General features: G+C 41.0%; 2 protein-coding genes across 2 annotated transcripts; both read left to right on the top strand.

The window, feature by feature from the left end:
- The first annotated feature begins 2,279 nt into the window (after nt 1–2,279).
- Nucleotides 2,280–8,800, top strand: srp19 (signal recognition particle 19). Its single transcript, XM_044025204.1, has 5 exons — nt 2,280–2,494; nt 3,685–3,760; nt 7,266–7,337; nt 7,680–7,788; nt 8,200–8,800. The coding sequence occupies exons 1-5, from the start codon at nt 2,457–2,459 to the stop codon at nt 8,325–8,327; spliced, it is 423 nt and encodes a 140-aa protein (XP_043881139.1). The 5' UTR covers nt 2,280–2,456; the 3' UTR covers nt 8,328–8,800.
- A 1,677-nt stretch (nt 8,801–10,477) lies between these two features.
- On the top strand, nt 10,478–15,860 carry rsph14 (radial spoke head 14 homolog). The gene is made up of 7 exons (XM_044026645.1): nt 10,478–10,736; nt 10,831–11,045; nt 13,014–13,116; nt 13,584–13,702; nt 14,292–14,523; nt 14,650–14,786; nt 15,446–15,860. Exons 2-7 carry the CDS (start codon nt 10,871–10,873, stop codon nt 15,730–15,732), a joined length of 1,053 nt encoding a protein of 350 aa, XP_043882580.1. The 5' UTR covers nt 10,478–10,736; nt 10,831–10,870; the 3' UTR covers nt 15,733–15,860.
- Nucleotides 15,861–17,777: the final 1,917 nt, after the last annotated feature.

Here is a 17,777-nt window from a genome sequence, read left to right as displayed (position 1 = left end):
AGAGAGAGAGGTGCACAACGATATCAATGAAAGTGTATAGGTTAGCAACATTAAACAATTGAAATTATACAAAACAGACGGAACATACATTAGATTGACATTCATTTGTATAACAGCTACAGTTTCTATAGTAATCATTAACAACCACATTAAGAGAGGGTATCAGTTGTGGGATAATGTAGTGGGATGTGTATGCGTGTCCGTCATTTAATTTGATTTAATTTGTAGATATTCAAAAACTGTGTTGCTGTTGATGCCATATTGTTCTGAAATGGGATGAATTTGTTATCTTGGATAATTTGTTTCAGGTGCCTTATACCTTTTTCTTGCCATGATTTTAGTTTTAATGTTGTTTTATTCCATAGGATGTCTGGATTATTCCAGATTGGGGTACATTTACATGGAATATGTGAGGACCCAGTGAGTTTAATAAATTCCCACCAGGCTGACAGGGAGGTATTTATATTTACACTTTTAAAGGACTCATGTCCTTTGATGGTTTTGCCTATAAATGGCAGATTGGAGATTTTAATTTTTTACAGAGTGTTTCTCAATGTCTAGCCACAGGGTGTCCAGTGGGTTGGGTTTTAAATTATTTTTTGGATATACTGAAGCTGCAAGAAAGTAACTGTAGAAGTCTGGAAGTTCCAGACCACCTTTTGCTTTTTGGAGGGTTTTTAAACTAATGTGTGTAATTTAAACCAGATTGGTGAAGGTTGAGTGGGGATCATTGAAAAAATGTAATTGATTTTTGTTAAGATCATCATTTTTATGGTGGTTACTCTTAGTAGTGGAGTATAGTTTAATTGTGGTAGATCTGACAGCCTGGAGAGAAAATGTATACCCAGATAGCTGATGATATCTGATGTTTCCTGATTTCAGAGGACTGGATGGTGATGATTTGAAGCCATGGCTGATTGGTAGGATAATTGATTTTGTCTAATTTATTGAGTAGCCTAATCTGATATGGGTGACCATTTATTAATAAGTGTAAATCTTTAACTAATGTCTTTTGAATCTTAATTTCTGTAATCTAATCTGGCATCACCCAGGGATGTGTGCTCTCCGTACTGCTCTTCTCCCTTTACACTAATGACTGCACCTCCAGTGACCCATCTGTCAAACTCCTGAAGTTTGCAGACGACACAACAGTCATCGGCCTCATCCAAGATGGCGACGAATCTGCATACAGACGGGAGGTGGAACAGCTGGTCCTCTGGTGGGGTCAAAACAACCTGGACCTGAACACACTCAAAACTGTGGACATGACAGCGGACTTCAGGAGTAGCCCTCCTGCTCTGCCCCCCCCCTCACCGTTCTCAATAACTCTGTGTCTGCTGTGGAAACCTTCAGGTTTCTAGGATCTATCATCTCCCAGGACCTAAAGTGGGCACCAAACATCGACTCCATAGTCAAAAAGTGCCCAGCAGAGGCTGTACTTCCTGCATCAGCTCAGGAAGTACAACCTGCCCCAGGAGCTGCTGATCCAGTTCCACACGGCAATAGTCTGCACCTCCATCATCGTTTGGTTTGGATCAGCCACCAAACAGGATAGAAACAGACTGAATCAGACCATCAGGACTGCAGAGAGAATCATTGGTGTTAAACTGCCCATCATCCAGAACTTGAACACATCCAGAGTCAAGAAACGGGCAGGTAATATCTCTGCAGATCTGTCACACCCAGGACACAATCTGTTTGAACTTCTTCCCTCTGGCAGGTGTGACAGAACACTGTACACCAGAACATCTAGACATAAGAACAGTTTTTCCCCCCAGGCCGTCACACTGATGAACACCTGATCAGTCACCCAGTGTTATTAACCCCCTTGACTCCAAATGCAACAGACTTTAAATGTATTCACTATTTTGCACTTTATATTCTCAACGTCTCTCTGTGTAAATAATGTAATATATATATATGTATATATATATATATATGTATATACAGTATATATATGTATATACATTTATATACATATTATATAATTTTTTATATATATATATATATATGTATACATACATATATATATATTTAAATTACTGTTCTTTTTTTGTCCCTGTTCTTCCCAGTTAAATGTCTGTTATATTATGTTTATGTATGTACAGCGTGGGCTGGATAAAATCGGAGTCAAATTCCTTGTATGTGTTCACATACTTGGCCAATAAAGTTGATTCTTATTCTGATAATAAGATCAGGAATCATTACTTCAGCCACCCTTTAGAGGGCAGCATAGGTTTACAACCTACCGGAAATGTATTAAGACATTTCCGCTAGTTCATACGCGTTCCCGAGACTGAACTCCAGCTGGTTGTCAACATTAGTGAACGTGTCAGAGAAGCGGTCATATGGCTGTGTGTGTTCCACACAAACTGTACACTGAAGAAAAAAAACAAGACTCTTAACATACAGTCTGTGAATACCAGGTGTACTTGGTTTCTTTATAAAACCCAACAATGGCTCATTTGACGCAGAACCCCGCCGACAAGGAGAGGTGAGTTCCTTTAGAGCTAGCCTGTCAGCTAAGCTAAGCTAGAAGTGCTTAGCCGCCTCCTCGCGCATTATAAAACTTACATAGGATATTTGGCTACTAAAACATCTACTATATAATGTGGTTAATTTCTCTAACAGCTGTGCCACTTTTATGTTGCGGTAACAATGCTAAAATGCTAATTTCTTGCATAGAATGTGGTGTGGTATCGAGAAGCCCGTTAGCATGACGTGTATAAGTCCAATTATCCGCCGATTTCTTGTTTTAGCTGGATTATGTTGTATTTTATGTTAAAAAGGCAGCAGTCTCACGTCACATTGTTCTCAAACGACATCCATCGTAGTACGGGTTGAGTTAAGACACATTAATTAAAACATACGTTTTTTAGGACCCGGACCACGAAAGTCAGGGGCCGAAACGGTTACTGGCACGAATTCGTGAATATTGTTATCCTTCAAATTGTTATATCCGTTGCTTTGCGGTCATTTTTGAGGGGGTTAAGGTAAGATACTAAATCTTGAAACTTTGCATTGAGGTTAGGTCTGGCGAAATTGGCATAGTTCCCTGACCCGTGCGTTGCTCGAGGGCTCTAAAGCGCCCGCTAAGGTGAACACGGAGACAAAAATGAACTCCACCGAATTTTGTGGGAAGATGTTATAGACCAAGACGAACAAAAAGACATTATCCATGGCCTCAACTCAACAGGAACATCGGGCCATTTTGAATTTTTCCTATTTGCACCCTACTTAAAAAGCGTAAATCATTAATTTATTAACATAATGGTGCATTCCAAGTCGCAACAGCTTTCGCTTGGTTAAAGGTCCAGTGTGGCTATATCCTCCTGAATAATCTATATATAATACATTTACTTACTTTGCAAATGTCACACGGTTATCTGATGCATTTGGGAAAGGGAGGAATGAGTGGAGGAGTCCTACATCTGCACTCTCACCATTAGAGGTCACTACTTCTTACACACTGAACCTGATTCTCCTTGCTGCCACAATAAGGGCAGCACCACTTGATGGTGGAACAGACAACTATAGAATGAGTACACTTGGTTATATTTGTGCAGCACCTTTTACATTTAGTGTAATGTATCCTGTCAGGTTATTTACAGTTGACTCTCTCCCATTGTTTTGATTTGTTCGCTTCAGTGTCTCCTTAAACTTTGCCTTCACTGCATGTTTCAGGTTTATCTGCCTCTACCCGATCTACATCAACAGTAAGAAGACACTGGCCGAGGGACGCAGGATCCCTGCAGAGAAGGTGACTCTTCCTCACTCAGCACCACACAGACTGAGAAGGAAACTCTGGTGATTGGTGACTCTATCCTGAAGAATCTGAAAATAGCAATAACAGTGCTCCCAGGGCCAGAGTGGGTGTCATAGTCTTATCTGAAACTGCTGGCTAAAGATAACCGATAGATAGATTCAGTTAAGTTACTATTCATTTAGGCAGTAATGACTCCAGATTACTCCAATCGGAGGTCACAAAAGGTTAATATTGACTATGTGTAGGTATGCTAAATTAATGTTGCACACTGTCATTTTCTATGGCCCAATGTGAACAGTGATGATATGTATAGCTGCATGTCGTCATTCAATCGCTGGCTGTCAAAGTGGTGTCCAGAAAACATTGGTTTTATAGATACTGGCAAGTCTTCTGGGGAAAACCTTGTCTCATGAGGAGAGACAGCGTCCATCCCACTTTGGATGGAGCAGCTCTTTAATATAGAAATTTAGTGAAGTTTATTAGAAACCCAAGACCTATAGATGAGTGTAATAATATCAGGGGAAAAGTAGAGACGTACATAAAGAGACTTGTAAACACCACCAGACATGAAAGCAAGCAATAAAAGTATTAATGGTGGTCTAATCAGAAATAACCTGAAGTCTGGTCTGAAGGTAGACATGTAATCCACTTTTGCCAATTTTCAATAAATATCTCTTTTTGTGTTCTCAGATTAAAAGTAGTAATTTGCGTTACAAAGATGTTGTGCATTATATCAATTATTCATCTACACTAGGAGTCTCCCTTTTCAGCCATTTCTTGGTTATGGATTTCTTACAAGCCACCAGTAATATTCTCAGCAAGTATTTATCTTTGTTCCTCCAGATCAATCAGATATAACAAATTGAAACATAAAGTTATTTTTGTTGAAAACTGTTTCCAGGACTCCAAAATACATTCCATTACATGTCATTTAGCAGACGCTTTTATTCAAAGCGACTTACAATAAGTGCATTTGTGCCAATCTGTCATAATTGTAGGGGATTTCAACATCCATGTAGATAGATATTGACAGTGATAGTCTTAGATGTTCCTAACTAACTTATGTTATTGACATTTAAAACTTAAACATTTCTCCCCAAAGCCCTCTCCTAACTGATCATCATTTACTCACATTTAATTGTACAATAATTAACCCCAATAACATAAAGGAAAAATACTGCTACATCTGGTGTGTGTGTGTGTGTGTGTGTGTGTGTATATGTATATATATTTATATATATATATATATATAGATATATACACACACACACACACACACACACACACACACACACAGGTGCTGGTCATATAATTAGAATATCATCAAAAAGTTGATTTATGTCAGTAATTCCATTCAAAAAGTGAAACTTGCATAATGTATACATTCATTCCACATATACTGATATATCTCAAGTGTTTATTGCTTTTAATTTTGATGATTTAGCTGACAACTATTGAAAACCCCAAATTCAGTATCTCAGAAAATTTGAATATTGTGAAAAGGTTCAATATTGAAGACACCTGGTGCCTCACTCTAATCAACTAATTAACTCAAAACACCTAAAAAGGCCTTTAAATGGTCTCTCAGTCTAGTTCTGTAGGCTACGCAATCATGGGGAAGACTGCTGACATGGTAGACCATTGACACCTTGCACAAGGAGGGCAAGACACAAAGGGTCATTGCTAAAGAGGCTGGCTGTTCACAGAGCTCTGTGTCCAAGCAAATTAATGGAGGGAAGGGAAAGATGTGGTAGAAAAAAGTGTACAAGCAACAGGGATAACCGCACCCTGGAGAGGATTGTGAAACTAAACCCATTCAACAATGTGGCGGAGATTCACAAAGAGTGGACTGCAGCTGGAGTCAGTGCTTCAAGAACCACCACGCACAGACGTATGCAAGACATGGGTTTCAGCTGTCGCATTCCTTGTGTCAAGCCACTCTTGAACAAGAGACAGCGTCAGAAGCATCTCGCCTGGGCTAAAGACAAAAAGGACTGGACTGCTGCTAAGTGGTCCAAAGTAACGTTCTCTGATGAAAGTAAATTTTGCATTTCCTTTGGAAATCAAGGTCCCAGAGTCTGGAGGAAGAGAGGAGAGGCACAGAATCCACCTTGCTTGAAGTCCAGTGTAAAGTTTCCACAGTCAGTGATGCCAAAGCTACCAGTACCTGGTTTAAGGACCATGGTATCCCTGTTCTTCATTGGCTAGCAAACTCGCCTTACCTTAACCCCATAGAAAATCTATGGGGTACTGTGAAGAGGAAGATGCGATACGCCAGACCCAACAATGCAGAAGAGCTTGAAGGCCACTATCAGAGCAACCTGGGCTCTCATAACACCTGAGCAGTGCCACAGACTGATCGACTCCATGCCACGTCGCATTGCTGCAGTAATTCAGGCAAAAGGAGCCCCAACTAAGTGTTGAGTGCTGTACATGCTCATACTTCCCATGTTCATACTTTTCAGTTGACCAACATTTCTAAAAAACATTTTTTTGTATTGGTCTTAGGTAATATTCTAATTTTCTGAGATACTAAATTTGGGATTTTCATTAGTTGTCAGTAATAATCTTTAAAATTTAAAGCAATAAACACTTGAAATATATCAGTCTGAGTGGAATGAATGAATATAATATACAAGTTTCACTTTTTTGAATGGAATTACTGACATAAATCAACTTTTTGATGATATTCTAATTATATGACCAGCACCTGTGTAAATATACATATTAATATTAATACATTCACATTCAAAGAGACAGTGCAACTATATCATATATCCAACCTTTAGTGTCATATGTCGGTACATCTGAAGTTACCTATTGTGATTTTACTCCTGTCCTCATAGATAACCTTATTGATAGTTGGTTCATAAGAGACAAGCACCAGGATTTAACTCCAATACTCACGGTCTTTATGTAGATCAGAAAGAAAATGGCGTTCCACTAATCTAGAAGAATTTCATATAGCCTTGAAAGATGGTTTTGTCGCATACAAGAAAGCCCTACATGAAGCTAGAGCTGTCTGTTATTATTATTATTCTGTAATTGAAGAAAATAAGAATAATCACTGGTTTCTTTATAGCACTAGCCAGGCTGACAGAGAGCCACAGCTCCACTGAACCATCTATTCCTTTAACACTGAGCAGTGATGACTTTGTGAACTTCGTGTCGGCAGCATGTGAATGCGCATGAAAGATGAGCGACAGATATGAAGAAAAAAAATGCGCTGCACATCGATGCACTGTATGAAAGTGTGAGTGAATGGGTGTGAATGGCAAAACTGTAGTGTAAAGCAGCTTTGAGTGGTCATCAAGACTAGAAAAGCGCTTTATAAATACAGACCATTTACTGCTTTGTGAATAAAATAACATAAATTGGACAAAAAATGGATCATCTCCTCCCTCCTAGTGGTACTGATTCATCTTTTAGCACAAGCGCTTTAGAAGCACACAGTTTAAGAAGCAAACCATTTACCTGTAGCTGCTGTTGTGTATCACAGGCTGTGGAGAATCCGTCCTGTACTGAAATCAGAGATGTCCTGACGGCTGCTGGACTGAACGTCTACATGGAGGTAAAAATCTCACACACTAGGTCTTAAATACAGGTATTTAAATCGTTTCTTTCATCTCTAATGGCGTATGGTTATTTTATAATGTAATACATTTATTAGATATAACCTTGAAGATACCTCTCACTCACAAAAGTCACCTAAGTACAAAGAGAAAAGCTTTGATTTTTCATCACAGCACACAGGATTTGATTCACTGCAAGTTCTGTGAGCTAAAATGTACTATTTTTAATATGTAGTTTTGTGTGCAAGAACGAGTGGTTTCCAAACTCATTCCAGTCAGCATCTTTGAGAAAATTGCTTTTTTTTCATAAATGAAGTTTGTTATGTCTGTCATTTGTTCAGAACAAAATGCATCCCAGGGAGTGGAACAGAGACATCCAGTTCAGAGGTCGTGTAAGAGTTCAGCTGAAGCAGGAAGAAGGCCACTTCTGTCAGGACAGGTTCAGCTCTCGTAAGTCCTACACACGCTGTGTGTGTGTGTGTGTACATGTTTGTGTTTGTACACTTTCAGGCATCAGGTTGTTACATATTGTTACATTATTATTAATCGATTACTAATTTAATCGACAACTATTTTGAAATCGATTAATCGGTTTGAAGCTTTTGTCAGGATTAAAACAAGATTTCCGATTGTTGAAGCTTCTTAAATGTGAGAATTTTCTTCTGACATTTGAGAACATCATTTCCACCGGTCAACATTTTTTAAGGTTTTCTGATATTTTATGGACCAAACGATTAATCAAGTAAATAATCGTCAGATTAATCGATTATGAAAATAATCGTTATTTGCTGCTCTAATAATTAATCAATTAAATATTAATCAAAGTGGATACATTAAGGGTGAAATTTCTTTTTTCCTCAGGTAAAGATGTGATGTTTTACGTGGCTGAGATGATTCCCAAACTCAAGACTCGGACACAGAAGGGTGGGGCAGACACCAGCTCTCAGCAGGGAGAGGGGGGGAAGAAGAGCAAGAAAAAGAAGAAATAGACAATGTTTTCAATGTTAAAAACTCCCAGGTGTGTTGCTTTGAGGTTTATGTGAAGTGGTGGAGGTGCATCGTAAAGCTGCTCTCAGACATGCACTAAACTCTGGAGATTGTGTGGTGGGGCCGTATGTGTGTAAATGCTGATGTCCACAGGAGTCGCGAGATACTCTGGAGAGTCTCGCCCAGAGGTCATATCTGAAATTGGCTTTTGTTCCTGTTTAATTTCTCAAACGGCTTCATTTTGATTTTGTTAAAGTCATGGATCCTTGACAAAAGATATCAGTTGAGTTTAAGTAAATGGATCTTCCTTATGGACGTTAAGCAAAGACATTTTCAGGAGCATATTTTGTAGTTTTAGTAACATCCGAACGAGCTCTGCTGCATATTGTTTTTTCATGTGTGGTTAATGGACCTGGATTAAGTCTCCAGAATTTATTCTAAAAGTTCAGAATAAACTTGACATTTTTAAGTATTACTTTTGACTCTTGTGTCTAGTATTTATTTGTTTTTGTTTTGTTTAGTGTTTTATGTGTGTGGTTGTATGACAGTCAGCCCTGACTTGGCATGCCTACAGTACTTTGCCTGTAATCCAGGCTCTTTTTCACTGACAATATGGCATAGACATCAAGGAGGCAGCAGTCTATTCTGCCTGCTGTTTTAATCATTAGTCATATCTGGGGATCTTGGTGTGTTTGCCAATATCCAATAATATATTTTAAAGCCAACATCAGCCAATAACAAGATTGTGTCAATATCACACATAAATAAAGTCGTTAAATATCTTAAAAATGTGGCACTGGACACACTTCCAACAGAACATTAAAGTTTGTTCGTTTTTTGTGTCATACCATCTTGTGTTGTTTTAATCAGTAAGTTTAAATGTGTTATTTTGTGACTTGTCAAACTTGCCAAACAAGCAGCAGTAGATCAGCAGCTCCCAGAAAAAGGCTGAAAATCCATTTTTACTGTACAATAAAATTACTTTGGCCCATAAGTTCTGACAATGGTTGGCACAGTTGACCTCAAGGGCATGCTGACTACTCCCTCAGTCATTATCAAACAGTTTTATTGTATAATTTTTGAGATATTAAGCATCAAAGTTGTCTCTTTTTTTACTCAGAAAAAGGCTGAAAATCAACTGCAACTTTTTGATGCAGTAAAACTGTTTGATAATGACAAAGGGAGTAGTCAACATGCCCATGAAGTCAACTGTACCAACCATTGTCAGAACTTATGGGCCAAAGTGATTTTATTGTACAGTAAAAATTAAGAGTAAAAAAAGAGACAACTTTGATGCTTAATTTCTCAAAAATTATACCGTAAAAATAGTTGATAATGAGTGAGAGAGTAGTCAGCATGCTCCTGAGATCAATTGTGTAAACCATTGTCAGAACTTATGAGCCAATGTGTTGTTATTGTACAGTAAAAATATAAATAAATTAGGGAAAATATTTAGTTCAATAGCTTCTGGACAATGTGACCCAATGTCTTTAAATCAGCATGATTGATTGCCCTTGTATTAGTAACGTCTTATTTTGAAAACCGGAAGTGATCGCGCCGGTATCAAACTAGCGCTGATTCTCAGCCGACTCCCAGCAAGTTCGACTGCACTGGCGCACTTAAAATACGAATGACGGCTCACTTGACCACGCGAAGACGAGCGACGGCTCACTTGACCGCAGTCAAAAAACTGGATGATACAGATTGTTACTGATACATTAAATCCACCTGGATGATATTCTTATCATTCTTTACACCTCATCCACAAAAACGGGTCGCTAGGGAGATCACATTAGTGATTATAAAAGTCAAAAATTGTTTTATTTTTTGTTTTCTGTATAATCCTATCCTTTATGATTCATGGCGGCCTTCCCGTCACTGTCTCCTTTACCTGCTCGTTACCTGTTTCCCGTCCACAGTGTGTTATGGACCCGAATTCTTCTTCTTTTCAGTTGTTCAGGTTGTTGAAGTTTTATCTATGGAAGTGTATTGATGCCACACATACAAACAAGTGGGGTGCTTTTTCGTGTTTGTGTTCATGTGTGTGCGTCAATAGTTAACAAGTAAACAACCGGACTGCTTGGATCGACCGGCATTTTGCCTTTACCCCTCAGAATGCATTGCGTGTTGGTCACGTGGTCTGGCGAGCTCTAGTAGAGTCCCACCATCCGAGAACGCAGCATCGTCGTCTAATCATGTGGTTACTAAGCAACAGCTACAGAGTTTTGTTTGGGTTTCTAAGAGTTAGGGTTAGCAGTGGGTGCACGGGTCTGACCATTCTCTCTCCAGAAATAAGTTGGTGTTTTGTCCTAATGCGATGTCGTAATTTTATCCTTTTATCTTTTTTATCGTCTGTTTCATTTCTTTCTTCGCTCAGATGTTGGAGAGTGACAGGGTTCTCAGCGATACCAGTAAGTAAATATTAACATAGTGTGTTTGTTTGTGTTCGCCATCGTTTTCTCTTGTTTTACCGCTCACGATTATATTTGTGTTCATCTGTCAAAGCACTTTAACCCGGAGATAAATAGACTTATTAATACGCGGGATGGACGCTGTTCTGCTGGACCAGACCCGTGCTCCGGTTGCCTTTGGCCGTCGAGCTGTTCCGCAACTGTTCGAGCAGCTGCAGCGGCCTGAGAGCGATAGTAGGCGGCGCGCTTTGGCTTCACTCTGCGACCTGATGCACGAGCCGGAGCGGATCTACCAGACCGTTAACGGAGGTGAGTGAGTGAGTGAGTGAGTGAGTGAGACACCGGGAAAACCACAAACACTCTCGTCGGGGTCTCGTCTTGCCCGATGTGTCCTTGGGCCAGACACTTAACCCCACGTTGCTCCGTGTGAATGGATATGCAAGAGGAGTGATAGAAAATGCACTGCACATAGGGGCGCTGTATGAAAGTGTGAGTGAGTGGGTGAGTGGGTGGTCATCTGCGCACTTAAAGTGGACATATTATACCCTATTTCCCCCATTAAGATAGTTCCCTGGTGTCCTAATGAACATGTCAGTGACATGCTTTGGTCAAAACACCATAAGGATGAAGAATCATAGTAGTTCTATAACCCTGCTAAACCCGCCCCTTTCAGAACGCTCGGTTTTCGTGCATGGTCCCTTTATATGCAAATGAGACACAGGCAAACACACACCCACTTCTTCCAGGGGGTTTCTGATTTGTCCTCTTTACAGCGCTTTACAGCTCTATTCGTCTCCCCCTCCCTCCACTAGCTCTCTGACAATATCAACATGTCAGCGAGAGTGCCGTCACAGGAAGAGACGTCCTACATAAGGATCGAGCTGAACACTGTCCAACTGTATATCAGTTAAAAACACTTAGGAACAGAAGATCAGCAGTGACACAGAGAGTGCAGCACCGCTGATCGCCACCGCGGATCGCCAGCGGCGCGCTGAATAAACTGTATGTTGCTGTATCAGACCGGAGACTGTGCTCCGGAGACCTCACCACCGCTGACCAGCTCCGGTGCTCCGGCGAGCTGGCGATCACCGTGTAACGCGCCACCGCGGATCGCCAGCGGCACGCTGAATAAACTGTATGTTGCTGTATCAGACCGGAGACTGTGCTCCAGAGACCTCACCACCACTGACCAGCTCCGGTGCTCCGGCGAGCTGGCGATCAGCGGTGGCGATCAGCTGATCGCCAGCGGCAGTTTAGGCTATCGGTGACACAGAGAGTGCAGCACCGCTGACAGAGAGTCAGCGGCGAGCTGCATAAACAGCTGCTTTATGTGATTGTATCAGACTGAGTCTGTGCTCCGGTCATGGAGGACGTACTGAACAAATATGTTTAATTAGGACGTGTCAGAATGGTCAGTTATGAGCTCTATGTGATCTTTTCTTAACAATTTGTGTGTTTGTACGTCGGTGAAATACGTCCCCTGACTAAATACAGCGACCGCTGGTCGCAGTCTGATGTGAAGTGGTGCGAACACACGAACACACGATTGCTGACTTTATCCGGCACATTAGCTTCATATATAAAATCCTCTGTAAAACACTGTGCTCCACTGTGCAGCACACTTGTCCCGCCGCGTTGTCATAATACCGCTCTTCCTCCCTCGCCTGCACTCTCGCAGGGACAAGGTGGAGCTAAGGTGGAGCTTGCGAAGTAAACGTACTGGTGGGGCGGTAACATTCGCGGTGAAATGCGCATGCTGACGTCATAAGCGCAGGGAATTCAACATCGAGCGTTTTATCGCCTATACTTACACTAAGCGGAACCACGAAAACATGACTGAGTATTGTTTTTCCACACTTTGGCGACTGGTAGGGCCCCCAGAGTCCCAAATATCAGTATTAAAATGGTTAAAAAGTTGATTTTGCATAATATGTCCCCTTTAAGTGAATGTGGGAAATGAAATTATTTGATCATTTTCCACTTTTGCGCAGGGTTTTTGCACTAGTGCCTGCCCCACTGGTATGCAGTAGGTGCCCTTTTAATTTCCAAATGTCTGTGTGCATGCCACTGAACTTCTCACATCCACTGTACACAAGTGTGTGCAGACTGTAAACTAGTACCCAAAATCCATAACAAGATATTAGGGCTTCTGACAAGATCTACTCACATCAAGACCATAATCTGTACTCTGTACTGGGTGCACATTCTCCACTTTTACTTCACCAGGAAGCTGAGATTTCCATGTTGTGATGACAGTTATGTCCTTTTCCTCTGCAGGTTTTCTTGAGCAATTGAAGGGTTTGTTGAAGGACAAAGATCCAACAGTTAGAAAACAAACGTGCGAGCTGCTGCACCTGCTCAGCGGCCACAACATTGGCAGGTACATACAGTTCATGCTGCACCTGTCAATGAACAGCCTGCCACAAATCATTGGAAGAAGTTTATACGGCTGTTAACTCCACTGTCTCCATGTTGTCTCATAGCAGTCACGTGTTATGGACTGTTGTTGAAGATCAATTACATTTCATGTAATTTAATTTGACATGACGCGTTCATTGGTGCACCAGAGCTATACTGCGTTACCACCTGCATGTGGTTTAACTTTGATTCCTGCAACAATTGGTTGCAGATGTTACTGAGAAGAGGCTGTTTGTTTGTTTGTTTGTTTGTTTGTTTGTTTGTTTGTTTGCAGCTTCGATATAATTGTCTGTGAATGTAGTTTATGGCCCCAAGGAAGACTTTATTTGATTTTGGTGGTGACTAATTCAGTCATGGATCCAGTTATGGCAGACTCTGAGTGCTGTCTTTAGTTTTATTCCATGACATTTCTCTTGTGACCTCCTGCAGACAGGCACTGCTCTCCTCCTCTCTCCTCCCCCCTCTGTCAGAGCTGCTGGACGACGACTCATCATCCTGCAGGAGAAACGTCCACCAGGTGTTGAACCGCCTCGCTCTGCTGCCTGCAGGTATACACTCTGATGTAGAGGTTACTCTTCAACCAGAGAAAATGTTTCCACCAAAACTTAAATAACAAATGCATGAAAAATATTTATTTTAATGAATTAGTTACTACCCCCATTGGTAATTTTAGATATTTATTATGCTACATAAAAGATAGACGCAGGTCAATGGTCAATGGTCTTGAATTTGCATGTGAGCGAACTGTCATTCAAAGGTTGTTGTTTTTGAAGTTCTTCTTATTTTTGTACATATTTTGTCAATAATACCGACCCTGTGATAACTCAAAAGTTATTAATAAAAGAAAACAGCAAGTACAATGTGGAAATGTTACTTAATATCAATATTGAGAGAGCAGAATCATTACAGATGTATTTTCTTGTTTTTTCTAAAGCTGAGAATTTTCAGCAACTTAATTAGTTAGTTAATTAGTTAATTAGTTAGTTAGTTCATTCTGTGTTTCTCTGGGGCACAAATTAAGAGATGTTTCTTCTTACTCAGAATGGACTTTTTCACAGTGATGACTGTTGATCTGGATGAAGTCATACGGAGCATGAGGCTGTGTGTATGAGGTCACTGAGGTGTGTTGTCCTGCAGGTGCAGATGCTCTCCTGTGTCTGGTTCCTAAACTAATGATGAAGCTCAAAGAGGAGGAAGAGGAGGAGGAGGAGGAGGTGCAGGTGCTGCTCCTCTCCACCCTCAGCTGCTGCTCCTCTCTGGATGCTCTTCCTGCTCTGGCCCTTGATGCTGTGTCGCTTGTGAGACACAAACTCTCACACAGCTCCCCGAACGTGCGCAGAGAGGCTGCTGCAGCCATGATGGCACTCAGGTGAAATGCCGCCTGCTGTCTGTGTGTTACAAAGCAGGAAGTGTACAGAGGTTGTTTGTTACTGGGTTTTGTTTTTTTTGGTTTGTTTGTTTGTTTGCTTGTGCACTTATGCTCATTTATGGTTAGCGTTCCTGAGGACGGGAAGCGGCGGGTGTGCGAGGAGGCCGTACTTCCTGTCATGGTTGGTCTGCTGCAGGACACAGATGTCAAGGTTCAGGCCAACGCTGCAGGAGTCATCATGTACACCGCCATCACCACCCCAGGTACAGGCCACTGAGAGAATTCATGTTTGTGAAAGGACTATCTTCATGCACCTTAAAGTGAAAACCAGTCTATGTGTCTTATGTAGTAATGTTATTTGTTGATCCATGTGCAAATCTTCACAGTTTAGTGTAAAGTATTGAAATTATACATGTTGAGTACCTTATGTCACTCTTTGGTCAAACACCAGATACTACATTAAAATGTTGCCATTGGCTATTTTAGTTCATGCTTGCGTCACTGGTACACTCTAGTCTAACCAGTGCAAGGCTCATTGTCCCAGACTGTCTCCTTTCGCTCTCTGAGAAGAACGGAGCACCTTGTTAGACAGCTGTATTTCGCTGTCAGATTTCACTGCCAGACCATGATCCCTTGCTGCTCCACTCTCCCTCCTCTCTCTCACTCAAGTCTCTGCCCACTTCTTGACATATTTCAAAATCAGACATTGGATGGAGTTAGGTGCAAAAGAGGGGGTTTAGTTGTGCTTTAAATGCACCACATGACCCATCAGGTTAGGTTAAAGTTAGGCCCGACAAGGCCTGGGCCCAACAGAATTCAGCCCGAAATTAAGCCTGAACCTGTCGGGTCCTGTCGGATCTTCAGCTCTTATCAGGTTGTCCTCAGATGATGGATGTCATGACTGTACCTTCTCTTCCTGCAGGTAAACTGCAGTGTCTCGATCTGGACGTGGTCCCTATTCTCCTTGACCTTGTGTCCAAGAAGAAAGAGGAAGAGGAAGAGGACAACATGGAGAGGAGGAGGAGGATGAAGGCCCTCATCATGTACTCATTGCGAGCTCTGACCGCTTTGGCTGAAGCTCCAAACGGCCGTTGCCTTCTGCTGGAGCAGCTCCCTCTACTGGAGAGGAGGAGTGAGGCAGCAGAGGAGGACGAGGACATCCGGCGGGCTGCTCAAACTGCTGTCAGGGTCATTACCTGGACACCGTGAGACAAGACACTGTATAATACACTACCCATACCCTCTTTATCGAAACAACACACAGGTGACCTTAGTAAGTCACCTGCCAAGTTTGAGGCTGTCAAGGGACGCATTAAACAGACATGTGAAGAACAGACTGACACATTTAATTCAATTCAATTCAATTTTATTTGTATAGCGCAAAATCATAACATACATTATCTCAAGGCACTGTACATAGACAACATCAAGGAGAGCAGAGAACCCCAACAGTTCACACAATGAGCAAACACGAGGCATCAGTGGAGAGGAAAAACTCCCTCTTAACAGAAGAAGAAATCTCTGACAGAACCAGGCTCAGAGATGTGCGGTCATCTGCCTCGACCAGTTGGGATGAAAGGAAAATGGGGGACAGAAAGGACAAGAGGGAGATGAGGTAGAGACAGAAGAGAGAGACCAGGAGCAGATACACAACAACTGTCAAGTTACAAGTTTATACAGTCAATGATATCGGCTTTTAATTATAGCACAATAATAATGGTGATGATATGTATGATATGAATAGCCTTGAAAACATATCCCTTTAATATCTTATCCAAGCAAAGTCCACACTGCACACACTTGTTTGTAAGTGTGTAATTTACTACCATTGTTGCTGCAGTAATCCACATACAGCGCGTTCCAAATTATTATGCAAGTGATATTTTTTCTCTAATTTTTCCAAATAGTCGACGCAAATGATAGTCAGCATTATTTTCAAGTCCTTAACCGTTAGAATATTTTCCTCAAAAATAAAAAAACTTAAAATGCACTGTTCCAAATTATTATGCACAACAGAGTTTTAAAACATTGTATAGGTTGTAAAGAACTGAAAATGGTCATTTGTTGAATCTGCAGCATTAGGAGGTATATTTATTGAAATCAAAAGCTATTTCAATCAAAAACATCTTAACAGGTCAAGTTACAATTTAACATAGGACCCCTTATTTGATAGCAGTTTCACAATTCTTGCATCCATTGAACTTATGAGTTTCTGCTTGAATTTCTTTGCAGAATGTTAGTATAGCCTCCCAGAGCTGCTGTTTGGATGTGAACTGCCTCCCACCCTCGTAGATCTTTTGCTTGAGGATGCTCCAAAAGTTCTCAATAGGGTTGAGGTCAGGGGAGGATGGGGGCCACACCTTTTATGCCCATAGCAGCCAATGATGCAGAGGTATTCCTTGCAGCATGACCAGTGTTGGGAACGTTATATTATATACTTTACTGTTGGGAAGTAATTACTTATAGTTACTCACAACTTGTTCCAAAAAGTAACTGAGCTAGTAACTGAATTACTCTATAATAAAAGTAACTTGTTACCAGTAGAACAGACACATTACATGTACGTTCTTGCCTTTGATCACAATGAACTTGAAGAAGTTATTCCAAACACTGAGCATGACATGGTGCATTGTCATGCATGAAGATGATTTTGTTACGGAAAGCATGGTTCTCCTTTTTGTACGATGGAAGAAAGTGGTCAGTCAGAAACTCCCCAGACTTTTCAGAGGTCATTTTCACATCTTCAGGGACCTTAAAGGGGCCGACCAGCTCTCTCCCCATGATTCCGGCCCAAAAAATGACTCCACCATCTCCTTACTGACGTCACAGTGGGACATGGTGGTCGTCCACCAACCTTCCACTACTCCATTCATCTGTTTGAAGATTTTCAGTCAGGTTTTAGATTAAACCATAGCACAGAAACAGCACTAGTTAAAGTTAGTAATGATCTTCTCTTGGCTTCAGATAATGGTCTAGTCTCTTTACTTGTCCTGTTAGATCTTAGTGCTGCATTTGACACCATTGATCATAATATTCTACTGCAGAGATTGGAGCAGACTCTTGGTATCACAGGTGCTGCCCTCTGCTGGTTTAAATCATACTTATCTGATAGATTTCAGTTCATATCAATTCATATCAATGATAAAGCCTCATTACAAACACAAGTTAATTGTGGAGTTCCACAGGGCTCAGTGCTTGGGCCTATACTTTTTACCTTATATATGCTTCCTCTCGGGAAGATTATTAGAAAGCAT

Source organism: Solea senegalensis, linkage group LG5 (genome assembly GCF_019176455.1).
Source record: "Solea senegalensis isolate Sse05_10M linkage group LG5, IFAPA_SoseM_1, whole genome shotgun sequence".
In the NCBI taxonomy this organism is placed as follows: domain Eukaryota; kingdom Metazoa; phylum Chordata; class Actinopteri; order Pleuronectiformes; family Soleidae; genus Solea; species Solea senegalensis.
Note: the sequence above shows the minus strand (reverse complement) of the source record. Positions and strands in the feature narration are given on the sequence as shown.